Source organism: Calidris pugnax, unplaced genomic scaffold (assembly GCF_001431845.1).
Source record: "Calidris pugnax isolate Ruff unplaced genomic scaffold, ASM143184v1 scaffold102, whole genome shotgun sequence".
In the NCBI taxonomy this organism is placed as follows: Eukaryota; Metazoa; Chordata; class Aves; order Charadriiformes; family Scolopacidae; genus Calidris; species Calidris pugnax.
In genome coordinates, this window is record NW_015090846.1 from 4,278,794 (window position 1) to 4,299,828 (window position 21,035).

General features: G+C 46.2%; 1 protein-coding gene across 2 annotated transcripts; it reads left to right on the top strand.

The window, feature by feature from the left end:
* The first annotated feature begins 3,112 nt into the window (after nucleotides 1–3,112).
* On the top strand, nucleotides 3,113–21,031 carry UBAC1 (UBA domain containing 1). 2 transcript variants are annotated; one of them, XM_014942770.1, is made up of 10 exons: nucleotides 3,113–3,520; nucleotides 8,892–9,012; nucleotides 11,041–11,114; nucleotides 12,338–12,445; nucleotides 13,504–13,621; nucleotides 14,338–14,446; nucleotides 15,887–16,118; nucleotides 17,203–17,289; nucleotides 18,156–18,294; nucleotides 20,803–21,031. In XM_014942770.1, the coding sequence occupies exons 1-10, from the start codon at nucleotides 3,383–3,385 to the stop codon at nucleotides 20,916–20,918; spliced, it is 1,242 nt and encodes a 413-aa protein (XP_014798256.1). In that variant the 5' UTR covers nucleotides 3,113–3,382; the 3' UTR covers nucleotides 20,919–21,031. The 2 variants fall into 2 exon arrangements, with proteins under 2 accessions (XP_014798256.1, XP_014798257.1); XM_014942771.1 differs by having other exon boundaries at nucleotides 3,114–3,520; nucleotides 13,519–13,621.
* The last annotated feature ends 4 nt before the right edge of the window (nucleotides 21,032–21,035 follow it).

Sequence of the window (21,035 nt, forward strand, 5' to 3'; positions counted from 1 at the left end):
GACAATATTAACATAATACACACATATTGTTTATTTATTCTGCTACAGCGCAAGTAACGGAGGTAATGCCCGACGTTTAAATGGGGTATTTTTAAATGCCCACATTTCCTTAGCCGTTATGATGCATTAGCCATCAGTAGTCAAATTGCCTTGTATTTGCAATTTTATGGCTACATTTTATCAAGCACACGGGAGCCGCATTCAAAGCTTGAAAATAAAGTATTCCACTTGTGTTAGGCAAGCACTGTTTCGATGCAAGATATGGCCAGAAAGCAGAAATCTCCTTTTTTTTTCTGCCTCGGCTTCAGATTCATCTCCAAATATTGCTTTTATTCACAGTAGCGGCTGCTCAGAGCCCCCTTTATGGCTGTGTGACTTCCACGCAGCCTCCCCACACCCAGAGCTCACAACTGCCATGAAATCACCCAACCTTTCTTCCCCGTTTTAAAATATCTCCTACTAAAACCTTATCCTTCCTCTTCCTCCACCACCGGGGTCACCAAGAGCTGCCTTCCTGAGTTGGCACCCAGACTTCCAGCTCTACCCACAAAGCAGGAAAAGTTGCAGGGAGCAAATAACTGTCAGAAGAATAATCAGAAGAAGGTAATCAGAAGAAAAGAGCGGCCAGGACACAGCCTCGAGCAGCGCTGGCTGGAGCCAGGGCTTCCCGCTGGTGGGGCAGGACTTGGGGGTCACCCCACTGCTGCCCCCCGGGACCTGCACCTTCTCCTCGGGCGAGTCCCAGGGGACACCCCAGGGCTCCAGGGCCACCCTCCTTGGGGGTGAAACTCGTGCAGGTTGTCCCCAAAAGGAGCTGGTGCTGGCGGGGAGTTGGCTGAGGAGGAATTTGCTCCCTCTCGTGGGCTCCGGGAGCCGGTGTCTCCAGCAAGAACGGAGGAAAGGGATGGGATTCCTTCACATCTTGGAAAACGGGAAAGAAAATCTCCCCTTTGGCCCCTGGGAGCTGCCGGCCCAGCGCGATTTAGGCATAAAGACCCCAAAAACGCACTCTTGAGTGGGGGCTTCAGCAGTAACTTCTGCTTCTGACAGCCTAAAACTAAATCTGCTCTTTGATGGGATCGACTCTTGGCTCTCCGGAGCTCCCGGCTCCTTCTCGAATAACACTTTATTGCCTTTATTGTCTCTGGGTCTGCTAATTCTGTCTGGATTTATTTCTTCCAGAGAGCTTCAGCTGCCGTTCAACCAACTCCAGACTGTGTGTAACATGAATATTACAGCGCTCTCTCCGAGATGAAACGATGACATAGTCCTCACATTTCCTAGACAAGCACAGCTCCGTTTAATACACACATAAAACCCCACCAGCTAGAGCTGAAGTCTTTTTTGGTTTTTTTTTTTTTTTTCAAGCTCCCTTTAATGGCAAATTTAACACCAAAAAGCCCCCCAGCCTGTCAGGCTGCCGGCAATAATCTGGGGAGGGAAAACAAGCCAAGGCACATGGAGTGTGTAGAAAGAGCCTGGGCAGCCTTTCCCTATGGATTAGGCTTCAAATTTTGTCACTTGCTCCCCTGGAAGTGACTCTCTACGGCCTGGGGCACCTGGGATGGGAGATGGGCAGAGATGGACAGGCAAGGCCTGGCTCGGACAGACAGACCTGGGACAGACAGATGGACAGGCCTGGGACAAACATGTAGGCCCCAAACAGGACAAGCCCTGGTCAGACTGACAGGCCCGGGACAGACTGATGAGTCCTGGACAGACTGACAGGCCCAGGACACACAGAGAGGCCTCAGACAGACAGACAGGCCCCAGACAGACTGACAAGCCTGGGACAGACAGACAGACCCTGGACAGACAGGGCAAGCCCTGGACAGACTGACAGGCCCTGGACAGACAGACAGGCCTGGGACACACAGACAGGCCCTGGACAGACTGACGAGTCCTGGACAGACTGCAGGCCTGGGACAGACAAACAGGCCCTGGACAGACAGGACAGGCCTGGGACACACAGACAGGCCCGGGACACACAGACAAGCCCTGGACAGACTGACAGGCCTGGGACAGACTGAGAGGCCCTGGACAGACAGGACAGGCCTGGGACGGACTGAGAGGCCCTGGACAGACTGACAGGCCTGGGACACACACACAGGCCCTGGGCAGACTGACAGGCCTGGGACAGACAGACAGGCCCTGGACAGACGGACAGGTCCGGGACACACAGACAGGCCCTGGACAGACTGACAAGTCCTGGACAGACTGACAGGCCCGGGACACACAGACAGGCCTCACACAGACAGGACAGGCCCCAGACAGACTGACAAGCCTGGGACAGACAGACAAGTCCTGAACAGACTGACAGGCCCGGGACACACAGACAGGCCCCGGGCAGACTGACAGGCCTGGGACAAACAGTCCAGGCCCTGGACACACAGGCCATGGACAAACAGGCCCTGGTCAGACTGACAGGCCCGGGACAGACTGACAGGCCCGGGACACACAGACAGGCCCCGGTGCCGTGGGGCCGCCCCGCTCGGTGCGTCTCCGAGGGCGGCTTTAGCCTCTCCCGGTGCCCAGCACCGCCACCCGCCCGCCGGGGCTGTGTCCCCCGCCCGGCGGCGCCGCCGGCAGCTCGCGGTCTCCCTCTAACGGCGGAAGGGAGAACGCCGCGTCCCCCGGCCGCCCCCTCCCGCCCGGGCGCGGAGGGCAGGGACCCCCCGGGACCGGCGGAGACCCCGCGGCGGGTGGCGGCGGGGCAGCCCGCTGACCCAGCGCTGCCCGCTGACACAGCGCTGCCCGCTCCGGCCCTCAGCGCCACGGACTACAGCTCCCAGCGTGCCCCGGGGGAGGACTACATTTCCCACAATGCCCCGGGGCGGCGGCATTCCCACAATGCACTGCGAAAACATGTTCTTTAAAAAAAAGATAATTATTTTTTTCAGTCTGAGCCACCCCTCCGTCCACTGTGTCTTTAATAAACATTGAAAAAATCTTCCTTGCGCACCCAGAAGTCAGAGGGCTTTATTCCCGCCCCGGGAGCGTCGCGGCCTTCACTTCCGGCGCATCCTCCAGAAAACTACATTTCCCGGCATGCCCCGCAGCGCCACCCTCTTTCCTCTTCCGGTCGCGGCGGGAGCGCCCCCGTCCCCTGGGAGGGACCGGCGGGCCCAGGCGGTGACAGGAGCGGCGGCGGCGGGGCCGGGACAGGGCGGCGGGGACAGGGCAGCGCCGCCGGGGGCCACACCGAGCTCCCCTTCTCCCAGCGCGGCCCGGCCGGGCTCGCCGCTCCCTTCGGGCCTGGCGGGGTCACCTTCATGGGCTGGCGGTAGCGCTGGGCCCGGAGCACGGCGGTGCCCGGGGCCTGGTTGAGGAGGCGTCGGCGGGGAGAGAGCGGGGCCCGGGGCCGGCGGTGGGGCCCGGGGCCATGTTCGTGCAGGAGGAGAAGATCTTCGCGGGGAAGGTGCTGAGGCTCCATGTGTGCACCATGGAGGGCGCGGAGTGGCTGGAGGAGGTACCCGAGGACACCACGGTGGAGAAGCTGAAGGAGCGGTGCCTGAAGCACGTAAGGAGGGGTGTCCCGTCCCGTTCTCCGGTGCCGGGAGTATCCTCCCCACACCCCCCGGTCGGCTCCTGGGTCGTTCGGGGCGTTGGGAGGGAGCGGCGAGCGCGGGGCGGGTGTGGGGCAGAGATAACCCCCAAATCTCGGCGCTTTCCGCCCTACGGGGTGTGTTCCCGGCTGGGACTGAAAATCACGGTGGGGGCGGAGGGACCGGCGGGTCCCCGTGTGAGGAAAACTGATTTTTTTCAACGCCCTGTAAACGTCGAAGTAAAAGTAAACAAGAGGCTTTGTGTCCTGGTTTCCTGGTTTGCCCTGTCTGCCACCCCCCCCAAAACAATGTGCAAATGTCCCATATAGAAAGAAAATGCTCGTTTCAAGAGCTTTGTGTATTGGAAAATGAGGAATTTGGGGGAAATTACTTTGCAACCTTTAGTTACAGAATTGGGTGTGTGTTTTGTGGTAGAGACCCCCAGCTCCTGTGTGCACTTTATGAACCAGTCACTGTGTGTTGCAAGAGCAGTGAACTGGCTTCTGATGACTTTCCCTCACAGATTATAGCCTGGCTTGTTTCTTGTTTATATTTAAGAGCAGACGAGGGAAGTAGTAACTGCAGAGGAGAACTTGCCTTTTTTGAAAGTCTCAGTACAGCGTCACCCTGTTGGCCCAGTGACCAATGGGATGTTCAGTGGGGGGGTAATTGGCTCGTCTAACGCTCGCCCTGTGCTCTGGGCAGTAAGGTCCCAGTGGATGTGTCCAAAGTGTAAATTACTAATCGCTGCCTGGAAAAAAAAATGTGAAAAAATTGCACAGGCTCTTCATACTCACATGCTCAGTTACCATTGAGGTGTTTTGTGGGTGTTAAATGTTAAAAACAGGGGTTTCAAAACCATTGGACTGAATTTTGAACATCTGCCCGTGAGTATTTTATGTTAAAGCAAAAATGTGATTGACAACAGCAGCGTGTAAGGTTGTGACCCATGACCAGGGCTTTCCTAAAGTCTCTGGATCCAACACAAGGTGGTCTGGCAGCGTGAGTCGTAACCTGCTGAACTCCTCACTGAGGGACGTGTAACTTCTCAGGGTGAAAAGCAAGAGCTTTGGCCCCATCTCTGGGGCTTTTTATCTTCAGAGTCTTGCAAATTATTTTTTTTTCCATAAATCACAGCTGCAGTAGGAGAACATACCTGTAACATGTAATTACCCAACCCCCATTTGAAGGGTAAAAGGTTTTATTTTCTGAATGAGCAGGCTGTGAAGTACCAGGTGCCCTCTGCCTTGGGCTTGCTGGTTATTTGCTTTCAGCTAGAACCCCTGGAAACTACAGGTCACAGCACATGCTTTTTTTTCTTCTCCTGTAGCCTTTGTAAGTGCTCTTTGATTTAGGGATGAGAAGGGCCACGTTTGGGTCTTCTTTCCTGAGGGAGGTGTGATCCTTCTTGAGGGAGAATGGGGGTGCAGGGTTCCCCACACTGTTCTGTCCCTGGGAGAAGTCTAGTGCTCCCCTCTTGTCCCCCCTTCAGCGCAGCTGAGTGATTAAGCAGAAGAGTGGTGCCAAAAGAGGGTGGGGTAATGATTACATGCATATGTGCAGAGCTGAAAGGCCTTTAATTATCAGGAAGCTTAATTGAATAGATGCTTGTATTGCAGTGGGAGTCAGGGCAGAAGACAATTGATAACTTGGCGTGATGTTTGATTTCCTTCTCTCTGCTGCTTTGTGCTAATGGTATGGATTTGCATAACCATTATGGATAATATATAGTTTTATGGAGGGGAAAAATAGAAATGGAAAAATCCTGGCTCCTGATCATGGGTATGTTGCAATGAATCTTGATAGCACCTTGAGATAATTTATGCAGCCATCTCTTCTAAGATGCTGATTATTATGTTCTCTAAAGTCTTTGAAATCATTCTTGAAATCAATCAGCAGAGGAAGATAATCCTTGTAAGAGATTTGATCTAGGAAAGTGGCTACTTTTCCCACCATAACATTCAGATACTTGCTGATCTTTGAAGTGTCACTCTTGATGTCTTTTCTTTTGTGTTTTGTTTTTTTTTTTTTGTAACAGATAAAGCAAAAAAAAAAAACCAAAACCCTTCTACTAGTTCTGTCTCTTGATCTGTAACAAGTCAGTGGTGATTGTCGTTAAACTGCTGCCTGTAGTTATACTGTTTATGTAGTCTGTGAACAAATACCTGATAATAAGTTTTTTCCCTTTCTAGCTTAGTCAACTCGAGTTTTGCCATCAAAATGTTCTCTTGGAACAGTCACTTGTCCCTGCTGAAGGCCCCGCTGCCCTGAGCTCTCCTGGGGTTTCCTTAAAAAGCAACAGTCCATTTTGGAAGCAGAATTGAGAAGGGTCAGCTTAACCACAGAGACTCAGGCTTGGCTTAAATATTTTTTATGATCCATAATTCTTGTGCCCAGCGCTGACCGGCCAAGTATTTCTGAAATAGTGATGTAAATCGTGATCGTGCACTCGGGATGCACAAGTGTGGGCTCTGTGTGTGTGTGGAAACTCTACTTCTCATTTTCCTGGCAGCGTGGGGCAAGCTTTTCATCCTTCTGTGCTTCTCTTCCCCTTTTTTTTTTTCTTAAGCTGTCTCAGTGATACTTGCCTGGTTTTTAAGGTATGATAAGGAGTATCTGTGGAACAGATGCAAGGTGCTAGTTCTCAGAGTACAAAGATAAGGTAGGTTCATGCCCCTGGGCATGTTTTGGATACTTTGAGGGATGCAGATGGTTGAAGCCACCCAAGTTTAGTAGTAGGGAGCGTCAGTCCTATTTTCAAATGTTTCTGTTAATAAAAGCAAACAAAAAAAACCGCTTTCTCTTAGTTTAAAAACAAACAGAAAGCCTTGTGGTTTATCAATGTTCCGAGCTTGGCAAATAGCATTTAGCATCACTGGGGCTTAAAATTCCAGCAGTTGCTCAGGCACCTGTGAACAAAGGTTTCTCACCTGCCTGGCAAAGCAGCCTGCTGGAAAGGCAGTTTTGAAAAGAAATGCAAATATTTATGCTGGAAGCAAAACCATGAAACAGCAGATCTCCTCCTTATAACCCTTTTGTACAAAAAGATGTGAGAGAGCTCATCTTCCCTGTGACCCGGGGCAGCAAAGTGCACCCTGATTTCTCTGCTTCAGGGTGCACCCTGATTTCTTGTCTTCTTTTCACTTGTGTGACACTCTGCACTGCACATGGGATTCCTCTCACTGCCCTCCCTGTGAGTTTCCAGTGCTCTTCTCTCTCTGGGCAGGAAGAAGTTTTCAGTTACACTTGAAAGCACTGGATTTAATAAGAAAGCACAGGATTTTGGCAGATACAGTTCTCGTAAAAGATTCCACAGTGAGATCTGATGTTTAGTGGTTATAGGTCCTGGTGGGCTGTTGAGAGCCAGTAGAGGCATTGCCTGGTAAAATGACCTTTCTATTTTCAGGACGTGTTAAAGTGTTAAGATAAATTAAGTATTTCACTGAGCAGTCTCTTTCCTGTGCTATCTATACGTGCCTTATTGTTCTATGCAGTTGTTAACAAGGTGATAACAGGGAAGTAGGAATAGGTGTCACCAGGACTTTCTTTTAAAACAACAACTTCTATTTTTTCACTTTCACCATATTGGTAAGTATTACGCCTGCACGTGCACCTCTCTTTATATGTGCTAGGGGAAAAAAATGGATAATAGGTCCATGTCGTGTCCCATCCCACCCCAAACGTACACCTCCCAGCTCCTGTTTTCAAGTTCTTCCTGTTGGGTTCATACTCTGAGTCTCTCTAACAGTAATATTTTGAGGTGTTCAGGGAGACTTTCCACTGATGTGCTCGTGTGTTTCGGGTAACTCACTGGATCAATCACAGGAGCTGCTTCTAGGCTTTAATGCATTCTTTGGCTTTTGTTCAGCGGTTAATATGCTGAAAGATTAGTAAGAAGCTACTGTTATACAAAGCAGGGCTCTAACTTTCTCCCCTCAATCTTATCGAGGCATCAGAACTGCATGGAAGTTCAGATGAGGAATTAAAAGATCTGCCTGTGTAGAAACCAAGGGCGTTATGTTTGGAAAAGAGAGCAGGCAGCTGAGTCTTCCATCAGCTACAGTCACAACAGAAAAGGTGGTGATGGATGAAAGGGATTCCTTTGAAGGAGGCTGGTGGTGGATATTATGATGAACAGGACTAAGTGCTACATCAAAGTAAAGCACTGATTTCAGTGGGGTGAACACATTCTCCTGCAAACAGGGTAAAAGTGGCTCAGGAGAAACGTGCATTGAAGCATCATTAAAAGCTGTTTTCTGTGAGCAGAGCAGGTGAGGTCAGAATTAAGTGTCCTATTTTGTGGTGAGAACAGCAGCAATTTTGGAGGTTATTTTTAATTTTGCCTTTCTGGAATTGCAACCACTGTGCTTTCTTTTTCCACTCAAACAAATTAGAAGGCTCCAGATGCGTTGATGTCATGTTCTTGAAATCTCTTGCTGTGGACCCAGGACCTGCTCTGGTGTGAAGATGTGTCAGTTCAAGGCCCGTGTGTGTGTGCACACTCTATTTTAGGATTTGAACTTGATTTCCTAGTGAATTAATTGACATACAATTTAGAATTGTAATAAGGAATTGACCACAATGTTCTACTGTGTACTGGTTATTGATGGTTGGGGAAAATAAAAGTTGTGAATATCATTTTTGTTCAGCACTTTCAGCAGGAAGCCAGGTTAGGGCTCCAGCAGCCAAATCTGTTGATTTCGGTTTGAAATGAGGTGCAGAAACTGCTGTTTCCCTCCCAGTTTAAGGTCAAGCATCCAGAAATCACTGCTGGCAGTTTCTTGTTTAGTCTGACAGCGTGTGTAAATAATAATTATTAGATGAAACAGAGTCTCTCCTCTATTTTGACACTAGTTACAAATGAGAAACACAGTGCGCTATTACAGCCTGCCCTTCTGCCAAACCACTGGATGCTCCTTGTGGATTTGCATTCTTACTTCATAGTACTAATTGCTACCCTTAGACTTCTCAGATCACAGGATCCCATGTTGGAAGGGACCTCAAGGATCACCTGGTCCAGCCTTTGGTGGCAAAACCACGGTCTAGACAAGATGCCCAGCCCCCTGACCAGCTGAATCTCGTGTCCAGTGTTGGAGAATCCACTGCTTCCTGGGGGAGATTATTCCAGTGGTCGGTTGTTGCCACACTCAGTTGTGTTACAGCACAATTCAAGCCTGGATTTCTTTAATAAAATACATTCTGTGTGCTGGCCTCTAGCTTAAGCTGTTAGAATCTAGTAAATGATGGCACAGTTTGTATGGAGAGAATCTTAAGTGCAAGGTGCAGTGATTCATGCAGTGGGCTTATTTCTGTCGTCTGATCTTCAATATTTATTGTCTTCTGCAGTGTGTACCTGGGAGCTTGGAGGATCCAAAAACTGTGACACATCATAAATTGATCCACGCTACTTCTGAGAAGGTGCTGACAGACACAAAAACAGTGTTGGAGGAAAACATTCAAGATAGAGGTAAGATTGTCTGGTTTTTAATTCTATCAGCCTCGAAACATCAGATTGTATTTCACTATTTGGTGAGTTCCAAATAGTAACGTTTTTAAGATCTGCTCTGCTTTGACATAGGAAGCTCATAAGGTGGCACAAAAGGAAGAGGAAAAAAAAGTTATTTCCTCCCCCAGAGAAAGCACCTTGAGCAGTTTGATTCTGTTCCCTCTTCCTTTTAGGAGCTGGAAAGGAATCAGGAGTGTTCATTAAGTCAATAAGTTAAACAGATTATTTTTATCTCATTTTATGGGTTTTTCTTAGAAACCTCCAGGGCAGCATTTATCCTTCAAAATTAGTTATGGTGGCTGAGTATTCCAAGGCAGACAACCCAATGCTTTTGGGGGGCTGGTTTTTGAGGTCTCCAGGTCAAGCAGGAGGGTGGTTGCCAGGATGTATCTGAGTGTCTGCAGTTCAGATCTCGTTCTGTCCTCTGCAAACATGGGGCAGAATCCATCACACTGTAGTATCACTGACTGCAGTAGAGTATGGGAGCTTTGTATTTGCTCCTGAACTTTAAAGGTGTAAAGGATTAATGTGAAACAAAAGAAGATCTAAAGATGAGAGCTGGAGTTTACTAGACAGCTTCAGCTGATGGCCCCTTCTGGAGCTAAAGGGCAGTGGTGCAGAAAGCGAGAGAAGCAGAACTGAAATATTGTCTGAACCAGAAACTCAGCAGGAGTAAAATTCCTGGGTTTTTGCAGGAGTTCATGCAGGCTGCTGCGAACGAGAGCAGTTTGGCATCTCTTCCAAGGCAGTGTTACTTGTCACCTTCAGAGCTGAGAGGTGCCACCGCAGGCAAAGGCCAGGGACAGCATTTTTGCTGATGGCTGGTGTATTATTTCTGGGCGAGGTGCCGGCTCCTGCCGCGTTTTGAATTGCAGTTTGCGGCAGCGAAGCAGCATTAACTGTTTAGTCAGAGTAAAACCTTTTCCCTCTGCAACGTGCTGTCCCTTTCATGTCCCTTGTCAGGGAGAGGAGATCGTGGCCAACAGCTGATTGCCACTGGGTGACTGCACAGGGCAGCCAAGAGTCAGCATGTGGATCCTTTCACGTTCAGATCAGCTGGACAAATGAGGGTTAAGAGCCTTCACCAGCTGTTGCTCTTGGCTCTTATGTGCTGAGCCAGACCAAGGGAACTTGTTGTGCAAAGCGTGCTTTGTTTGCTTTTTTTTTTGTACCTGCTTGATGCAAATGGACTAAAAACTGCGTGTCGGGCTGTGCCTGGCTGAAGGACAGCAGATGCTGCACAGGCCCCTTTTGGGCTCTGACTGGTGTGTCTGCATTTTTTCACCCTTAGAATGTATGTGGTAGTAACTGAGGTGCTAGAAACTGTAAAGCATCACCCAGCATCCAGGAAAAGGGTGCCTTGTAAGGGGAAAGTATGAGTCTTTAAAGCCAGTTCAAGCTCATGCCAGGTCATGTGGGGTATCTGAGACTGAAGACTCATTTGTCCTCGAGACTTGCCCTGGTGGGCTACCAGAGATGCACCCCTGCTGTAGACCTGAATCACTCTGCTGCTGCCATTCACACACAAAGGTGAGCTTCAGCCTGGTACTGGAAGCTCTTGTTGGCTCTTGGTTCTTGCCTTGCTGCAGTTGAAAGATGGCCCCAGCTTAGACCAAACCCATCCCTGGTCTGTCTCTACTGCACTAAAAGGGCTCATGCTTTCTTATGATGACGAGCCAATTGACATACTGTTCATGTACAAGACAACTGAAGCCTGTAATACTCTTTCTTTAATGATGCTGTGTGAGGAGTAACACTCAAAGCATAACTAATAACAGACCATGTTTTGAATTCACTGTGCAGTCAATAATTGCAAATACCGAAGGGGGCTGTGTAAAGCCATACAAGTTTTAAAGTGTGAAAAAGGTCTGATGCTACAGTGGAATTAATACAAAATCGATCTCCAGGAAAAATTCAATCTGTGAGGTGTCTTAGAAGAACTGTTTTCACGTTACTTTCTAATTTATTTCACTATCATTCTTTTTCTAGATGTCTTGCTTTTAATAAAGAAGCGTGCGCCGCCTCCGCTCCCCAAAATGGCAGATGTGTCAGCAGAGGAGAAAGTGAGTTTAAAAGATTGGCCTTTTTGATTAATCCTTCTACAGCTCATTAATAAAGCAGTTAATGTGGTGTACTCTCTTTATTTGTAGAGGCAAATGCTGCCAGGTAAATTCTAGGGAAATCATTTCACATTTCTTCCAAACTTTGAGGAAGCTGATTTTCCATTTTTAGCTTTGGTTGTGAGAACATTTGCCTTGGACTAAGACATGCAGATGCAGTCTGTGGAAGTGGTATAGGTTTGATCTTTGAACAAATATCTAATAACTGTATAAGCATAGTTCAGCAAGTGCCTTGCTTTTTCTCTGTCTGAAAATCTAATACAAGTATGTTGATTTACTGTCAGGCTGTCTTCTGTCTTTGTGTGTGGCTTATCACCCTCTAACCAGGTCTCTAGAGCTGAAGTGTTGACCCCCTACGGTTCTTTTTTTTCACTTTATTAGAATGTAATTGTTCCTGAGGGTCAGTGATGCCCATGGTGATGCTTGTGCACAAGTGGTACTGCAACTGACGTTATCAGATAGACACTTTGAGCAATGCTTGTGCTTGACATTGTGAATTTCTAGGACTCTGTACTTCATCCTCGCACAGCTTTGTTTCCTCTTGCTTCCTGTAGGTGTTGGTGTATGTCTCTCTCTTCAGTATGGTCTTGCTGTGCAGAATGTCACTATAAAAGCATAAGTTACAGATTAGGAAGTACTTACAATTTGTACCCTGCTATGTTTTGTCCTGGACTATAAGCATGTACTGAAAATCCAAGGCAGTGTATATCTCTGCATGATACTTGCAAGCAGCGAAGTATTTCCAGCTTTGAGCAGTTAAGTGTTAGTTTGTGCACAGTTTTGGTACAACTCTTGATAAACCATGGGTTTGAAGAGTGTGCTGTGAGCAGCCTTTGTGGGCAGGATATGGTCTGGGCATTGAGGCCTCAGAGTTCTCTCCATGTTTGATACATCACCTTCCCTCTTTATGCTGGAATTTCCCTGCGTGTTTAGACAACAGAAATAGATGTAAGGTAACCCTCCAGCTCCAGTTTTGCTCTAGATTTGCAAAATTATACTGGTGCTCTTAATCCATCGTATTGCTGGACTGCTGTTTCTCTTAGTCACAAGTTACAGAGCACTGCTTGATGCCTTGGTGAAGAACATGAAACTGCTCCTGGCTATGCTGTGTTCTCTGTTCTGGGGATAATGGGTTATGAAACCTGATGGTGTTTCCTATCCTTCAGAGGAAACAAGAGCAGAAAGCTCCTGATAAGGATGCTATTCTCAAAGCAACTGCAAATCTGCCCTCTCGCAATGTCGATCGCACTGTGGCCCATCACAACATGAGGGATGTAAGTATCACACTCGACTTCTTTAACTCACTCACTAACATCCAAAGAGGCTTTTGTCTTGTATAACCTTTTCTTTTACATGTGAATGTGATTCTCTTCTCTCTGTAAAAGAAATCCAGATGTGTACAATGTGTATTAAAGCAGATAGCCTAAGATTTAGACACAGGTCATACTATTCAGTGATAATAAAACACGTTCTTCTAAATTATGATTTTAAATGTTTTATTTGTCATTGGGAAAGCCTCAGTAAGCATATTCCAAACCTGGCAACTGTGAAGTTAGGACACTTTATTTCTTCAGTCTTAAAATAGTTCAGGTGTTTGCAGTGGGTTGTTTGTTTTTTTTTCTTCCATGGCTTTGAAAAGAGAACTTAGGCATAAATTTTGACTTTAGTAATTGCTTGCAGTGTTTCTAACTGTGTCTTCAGCAGTGTGGGGACTACTTTTACCTTTCTATAGTAGCAGGGAAATGAAGTGGCAAATCTGCCTAGATATTGCATGTTTTCAGAGTGCCCTACTAACCTAAAATTGGGGGCAATTGGCGTTTAAGCTGTTTAATGGCGTACATGACCTACTGAACATGGTGTTTTAAAAAACAAATGTCCAACTGGAAGGAATTTGCGATGCTTCAGTTTAGAAAACAGCCTTGATGTGTGCTGTTTGCATTTAGATTGCTAGAAAGCAAACAGTAGAGCAGGGAGACTCCCCAGAAGCGGGTACCACCGCTGCGGAGCTACTGTGACTGTTGTCTTACAACAGCAGGGTGGGAGTCAAAGTGTTTCTGTGAAGCAGTGAGTTTTCTTGAACACTGCACGTCTTGTGGTGGTATTGGGCAGCAAACTGTGGTAGAAATAAAAGGACTTTTCTGTCCAGTAGCTTTTATTTACATGTAGCACTTCACAGGAAAGGCCCAGTGTTCCTTGAGAGACTGAGCAATAAAAATAAAGCCCTAATAAAGCAACCATCTGTACAGGGAGCCAGACTGCTGCTGAGATACTAACAATAGATATATTAAGATTTAATGATGTCTGGTAACCTCCTGTCTAAATGTTTTGACAGTTTCCTTTCTTGCAGTTCCAGACAGAGCTCCGGAAGATCTTAGTGTCTCTTATAGAAGTTGCACAGAAATTACTAGCACTGAACCCAGATGCAGTTGAACTCTTTAAGAAGGCAAATGGTATGAACCATATATCTCTACAGTTCCTAGTTCAATCTTGGGAAATTGTTTGCTTCCACAGCAGAAGAGTGGGCTTGTGGAGGGAAGTCCAGACCTTGATGTAATAGCAAAGCTGTTAGAAACTTTGGGGCAAAGATTTCACCTTGTGGATAAAGATTGTATAAAACTTGGGAATTTAAAAGTCCCTTTGGGATGCATAAGAAGTTCAACTTAAAAATAAAATCATTGGTAGTGAAAAAATGGGAAAACTTCACAAATTGTGCTTTAGCATTGGTAAAGAATAGTTGAAAATGCAGAAGGAAATAGTAAAATGAGGAGGAAGCGTAGCTGTTAAATTCAGTTTGTGGGAAATGCTTGCCCTTGAGATTTGCTATGACCAGATTCAACTTACATTTTGGATAAATTGTAGGAGATCCACTAAAGATCTATTTATATATTTACTTCTGTGGAAATACCATGGTCATGTGAGAGTCAGCTGTCTTTCATTTGAGATCTTGAACACATCTGGACAAGGTCTTTGTCCTGGAGGAATCTATCTGAGCTGGGTCAAGCTGAGTGCAGCAAATTAAATGATGAGATAGCAAATCTGGGGCAGAAACAAAAGAAGGGATGAAGAGAAGAATGGGGTTTAAACTTAACACATGCTATTCTGTTGAGAAAGGGGTTTATTTTAGCTTGAAGTGAATCTGAACATTGTTTTGTTTGTGTATGTATAGCCATGCTGGATGAGGATGAGGAAGACAGAGTGGATGAGATAGCTCTGCGACAGCTCACAGAAATGGGGTTTCCAGAAAGCAGAGCTGTCAAAGCCCTTCGATTAAATCAGTAAGTGTACTCAGCACGCTGCCTCTAAATTACTTGATACGGTTAAAAAAAAAAAAATCTGCATTTTTTTTTTTTTATCTAAAGTCTCCTTATGTGGGTCACCTAAAACTAGGTTGGAAGAAGCATAACTCAAAGAACAGTGCTGCCTCAGGCAGCGCGCAGGTGGAGGTGGCACAGGGAAGGGGAAACTGTGCTGTGCTGGCTCTGGAAAGAATAGCTGCTCTGTGGTTCACAAGGCTGCCAGCCTGGCACTGTTTCCAGGTATTAAACTCACGTTTTCTTCCACTTCTAGAATTCAGATTTTTACAGAGAGAAAAGCAAACCTAGCCCATCCGCGTTGGTCCTTCAGCTGTAGAAAAATACTTTATGCTGATCTTTTAAAAACATTCCAAGAATATTGTAGAGTCCAGATAGCAACTGTAGGAAAATATGACAACTACTACATTACCTCCTGACCTAAGAAGAATCAACTGTACTGCTGTACTGCCTCGCTCCTCAGAGGGGTTTGTTAGACCATTCTTAAAGATTTCTAATGATAGAGAATCCATAACATTCCAGTCACTCTTTTCCAGTATCTCTCCCTTGCGGCTCAGAAAGACTTTCTCCCCTCATGTCCTCCATCTTTTATGTTGTAACTAAAAAGCCAAACAGGCAGAGGCTTTCCTTTCTGTGAACATGTGACAATTCCTATGTATCAAATGAAATTACATGTTCAGTTGCCCTGTCACTATGTTGGCTTTCTCTGTATTCATTGGGGTGCTCCCGAGATCCCTTATCTGGAGCACTTGCATGGGAAGCAAGTGACCCTGTTGTTAACTTGATGGTCTGTTCCCTTGGGCTGGCCTCTCCTTCGAGGGATCACGGATTTCTTAAGTCAGAGTGGAGGAAGAGCAGAGTGCTGCCTGCCCAGGCACAATTGCCTGTGTTGAATTTTGCCTTTGCTCAAGGCATATTGTGCCCATGTAATGTTTCTCACCCTCTTTTTTTATTTTTTAATTGTGGTGTTAATGTCATTCCTTGATCCGTGGATGGATGTCAGAGAGATCTCTTTAAGAAACAACAAAGCAGCTTGCATCTGAGATGTTCTATGAAAATTTGGAATGTGCTTTGTTTGCAGTTTTGTCAACAGTTGCAATTAGTCAGTGTTTGTCTGTTGTGGAGTAAAACGGATGACGTGGAGAATTAGGTGACTCCCTCAGAAGTGCCATATAAAATCTGGGTTGTAGCTGTCCAAGTTGGACTTCATTCCTCTGAGAAGATTATGGTGTCCCGAATGCACAGAGAATTAAGGTGCTCTGAGATTTGCTCCAAAACTTTATGGCTTTCCAGATACTAATTAACCTGCCAGTCAGTATACCACGGGAATAAATGCAAAGGCATGTGGAACTCTACTGTGCATCTGGAGTGTTTCTCATCCCTATTTTTGGATTTGCTTTTCAGTATGTCGGTGACCCAGGCCATGGAGTGGTTGATAGAACACGCCGATGACCCTACAGTGGATGCTCCACTTCCAGGTCAGACTCCAGCAGAAACCATCACTGAAGCTGGTGCATCCTCTGCTGAGGCCATTGCAGGTCCCAGTTCGGAAGCTGGTGGGGAAGAGGCCAAGGATGAGCTGACAGAAATATTCAAGAAAATCAGGAGGAAAAGAGAGTTTCGTCCAGACCCACGGGTACGTGCTGCTTGTCTCGCTGTGTAACCGTTAGGGTTGGAAGGGACTCTGCAGGCACCAAATCCAAATAAATGTTTAGTTAATAAATGGAATGGGCCATCTGGGTAGACGTATATTATGCTGGCTTGACAGTATTTTAGTGGAAGTCTTTAGGGACTGTTTAAATTCAGGTTGCTGAAAGGGATATTACCTAATTAATGCATTGCTGTCTCAGATAACAGTGCCAGTAATTTAGATACTGCTGCTTCTGCACCTGAAAACTAACTGATGGGACTGAAATGAGCTGCCAGACTCCTGGCATTGCTCTTGCTGTCTGCTGTCTAGGAAGGAAGGGTTGCAGGACCTGAGGTCCTTTTGCTGTAGAAAAGAACAAAAGAGCATCGTTGTATTTAGGAGACAAGGAAAATCACCACCAGCAGATTTAAGTCTTGTAGCAAATGCAGAAGAACCCTTTTTTCAGTATTAGTTGAAGTGAAAATCTGTGTTGTTATCATCCTGTAAACTCACCAGGAGGTGCTCTTTAGAATCTAGTGCTTTGTTTTCACAATCAAAGGTGTTTCTTGAGATTTTGGTTAAAAGCTGCAAATGTATTTGATGACCTGGGTACAATTTCTAAATGATTAAACATTCTCATAACAGTCTCTAGGTACGCTTGTCTAAATACATAACGCTCACCGGCAAGATAATAAACCCAGGAAGTGAAATTAAATTGAGTGAATAGAACTAGGGATGCATGTGAGCTTGATCTGTCAGTGAGATGTGAACAAAAGCCTTATGACATGAGAGAAGTTCTAAAATAAGGTGTTTCTGTCCTGCTTTTCTCATTCCTGCCCCAGGTAGGCTTGCTCTTTGCTTGGCTGAGGATAGGAACTGCTGTCCCTCTTATGATTTATTCTTCTCCCATAATAAAGACACTTTTGCTACAGGGTGTTTGAAAATAGAGAAGATTGCTTAGTGGTCTACAAATGGAAACAGTGGTGGGGTTTAGCCCACAAAAAGCTCCTGCACAGAAAGGGCAAGGATATGATTGTTCTCATTTCTGTTTTAAATGTTACATTTCTTAAGCTGTGCAAATCTGATGCAGGCTGTCATTGCCCTGATGGAGATGGGATTTGATGAAAAAGAAGTGGTAGATGCGCTCAGAGTCAACAACAACCAGCAAAACGCGGCTGTGAGTACAATGTCATTTCTGTTCCTCGTTGCTGTAATAGTCTGTTCAACTGATTCTTTTCATCATTGAATGGGTTGATGTTTTGAACTGCCATGAAGTCCAACGGTTATTGGAGATGAAATGAGCACTATGTGTTCTGTGCCTCTTCCAAATTAGCTGCACAACTAGAATACAAAGGTTTTAGACTTCTTAAGAGGAACTCAACATGCGTGAGGTTGGGTCTGATCTGGTTCATACAGCATAGGTGGATTTTCAAAAAGCTTTTGAGAAACTCCCTCACCAGAGTCTGCAAAAGAGATTGTGCCTCATGAGAAAGGAAAAGGTATTCCCAATTCCCAATAATTAATAACTGATTAGAGGACAGGAATAAATAATCGAGCAAGAGATTCAAGCCATGCAGTGTGTAAATTGCCATTCTGCAGCAACACATTCCACAGTTTACAGAATCCAAAAATGTAAAGGTTTTCAAAGATTGATTAGTCCCCAGCTAGTGGATGATATGTTAAGGAAAATCATGTGGGCACAGCTGACAGCCAAGGAGGCTTCTCTTCTTAAGCATCCGGTGCTGGCTGTTGTTAGAGGACCTTGGGCTGGGTGGTACTTCAGGCTGTTGCATTGTAACAGTGGTGATGGGGCTCTTTTTGAGGCAGCACACAAGTAGGATAACACACATCTTCCCAGCACAGCTGCTGCTCCCATTGAAATAAAGGTGTGGGAGCAACACACAAATTAATAGTAATCTAGTCTGAAAAGAAGCGTGAGGGGAAAAACGTACTTTTAACATGCCATGTTGTCAAAACTTTTGAGATGCTTTCGTTCTGATGGAATCACTCATGAAATCTGTTGTGCCTGGTGATTTCTTGCAGTGTGAATGGCTGCTGGGAGACAGAAAGCCTTCTCCAGAGGACTTAGACAAGGGAATTGACACCAATAGCCCTCTCTTCCAAGCCATCTTAGAAAACCCAGTGGTACAGTTAGGGCTAACCAACCCTAAAACTCTACTAGGTAAGTCCTGCTTGGGTTCCTGATATATATACACTGTCTCTGTAGTTGCTGGCAAATAAGAAAAGGGACTGGATGATGCCAGCAAGCTTTGTGGGAGAGGTGCTGCTCTGTACCCCTTTCCTGGCTTTCAGCAACTGTATTGTTTGTTTGCTTGGTACTGCAACTCAGCGAAACCCAGAGCAGAACTTGGGGCTGTCCCAGAAACAACACCGATTCCCCAGGCTGCTGGATGACTTGCTGAACTCAGAACTTCAATAGCTGCTGGCTGCAGTGCTTTTGTGGATTTAGGAGACCTTTTGTGCACTCCCTTTGGCCACGAGGGGAAAAATCAGGAATGTCTGTCTAGAACGCTGATTATTTCGCAGAAAAAACAAGGCTGTCTCCTGCTGTAAAGTTTACTGTGTGCTGAGGCCTGATCACTGGCAGGGAAGATATCTCGTGGAAGAGTAACCAAACAAAAGCCTGAGCTCAGGCCTTGCCTATCAAAGCTGAGATAACATATGAAAATACTCTTTGCCTTGCTTTGAGTTTCAGCTCCGTGGTAAAATCTGTGTGTTCGTGGTCGGAAAGGCTGTGAGCACAGCCAGTACCCAACTGATGAGCCTGATGGTGGGACACAAATCTCTGATAAATTGGTCTCTCTGACACTGGAGGATGATACAGAAGAATGACATGGGCTCTGTGATGTATATAAAAAGTTTTACATTTAGTCTTTGGCTTCAGAATTTATTTGAAGACTTGCTTTTACATAAAGGCTGCGTGTGCAGCCTTTAGAAAGTACTACTTTAAATGTAATTAGGAGAGTTTGCAAGCCTTTAAATAATAATTCAAGAGCAGGACCTTCCCACCCTGATTTCCGAACAAATGGTCTCCATTTCCAACAGGGGCTCCACGCTGCAGCTCAGAGTATAAATAGAAAATGAAATGCTTGTAAAGTTTGGAGGAACATCAGAGAATATATTCCTAACGTTACACCTGCTTATGTCCCAGAATTTAATAATGAATGTTTGCAATTAATTGGATACTCACAGAATGTTGATACATCTTTAGTTTTAAGCTTTTGAGTCTGTGTAAAAGAATATAGTTAGTTAAAGTGGTGAGAAGTGAGATTTGCCCTTTATTCTGGGCTTTCCTGTAGGCATGCAGCATGACCTTGAGCAAGGTGTTAATGATGAGTTTTTGGGAGGTGCTGGGTACTTAACAGCTCCCACTAATGTCCCTTGGAGCTTTGTACACTAACTCTCCTGGGAAAATTAAGACACTGACCTTGGTGCCAGCCTGCCAGCCTCTTACAACACTGACATTTGGGTGACTTCTGAATAGGTCAGAAGTGCCACTGCTTTTTTTGTCCTGGTCCATAGCGACAGCTCCAAATGTCCAGTAGTCCAGCTCAGTGTCTGTCACAAGGCTTATAAATTACTGCCTGCACCCATCTTCTGCCAAATCTGCAGCTTAGCTGTCTGGTTCCTTCAAAACAAGTAGAAGAGTGAAAATTAGCACGTTTTAAAAAACAAAGCCAGCAAAACAACAAAGCTTATTGTAAAGGCAACTGAGTATAGATAGCAAAAACTGCTCTTAAATATTGGGATGGCTGTCCCTGTTCAGAAAGGGAAGTGACTCTTCTGCACAGACAGCATTTCCCCTTCTGCCTGGGTCCGGGCAGGTGGGACTGGCTGCCTCCCTGCCACCTTCTGCTCTCCAGACCCCAGGAAGGACAGAGCATGTGCTGCTCTGAGGGAAGATGCTGCTTCCCTTCTGGGTTCAGGAGCCTCTATGAAAAGGGAGAGCTCTGAAACTTGGGGGTTCAAGGTGCTGCACTTTTGCTGGCTCTGCTGCTCCTTCCTGGGCAGCCTTTGGCTCACCTGCTTCTCATTTTACTGGCTTAGTTTTCTCTTCTGAGATGTTACGAGAGAGGAGCCACAGGACAACCAGAGTGCAGCACAGGAGAGGGAAGGTAACAGAGCAAGGGGGTGACAGTGCTTTCTGTGAACTGCCTTGGTTAAAAACCAAGGAGGAGAGAGATAAAGGTGCAAGAACTAGCCATTACTAAATGTAATGTGGCTGTGGAAAATCTTTGATCAGAAGAGTGGACTTGCAAAAGACTCTTCCCCCAGGGGCACAGGCAGCAAATGGCCACTCAGGGCGTTCATAACTGGATGAAATGCAGAGCCTGGTCCTTGCTACTGTGTGTGGGCATTTGCTGAGGCTTTAGCTCTTCAAACCCGTGTCCTTGAGGTTTTGTAAGGTGGACTATAATAATCCAGGCTGAGTACTTAATCACTCTCTGTCTGCAGTGAATGGGGAAAGCACACCAGCCTTGTAGCATCCTGGGCTGTAGAGCCTGAGGAGTGCAAATGGTAAATGTATTATTCCCACCATTTTTGGGTGATGCTCGCCTACTGCCTTTGAGTTGCAGCTCTTTCTAACTGTCCCGTTGTTGAAGCATCCCATACATGGAAGCTTTTGCTGACCCAAGGACTGAGTTTTGCCATTTCCCTCTCTCGGCAGCCTTCGAGGATATGCTTGAAAACCCCTTGAACAGCACTCAGTGGATGAACGATCCAGAAACGGGGCCTGTCATGCTCCAGATCTCCCGAATCTTCCAGACGCTGAATCGCACGTAGAGGGGGGAAATGCCAGTTCCACTGTGCCACTTCCTACTGTCCCTCACTTCACCTTCTCCTCACTGGGGAAGGGTGCTTGGATTGTCTGGGGAGGGGGGCGGATGGAAGGGGGGACCT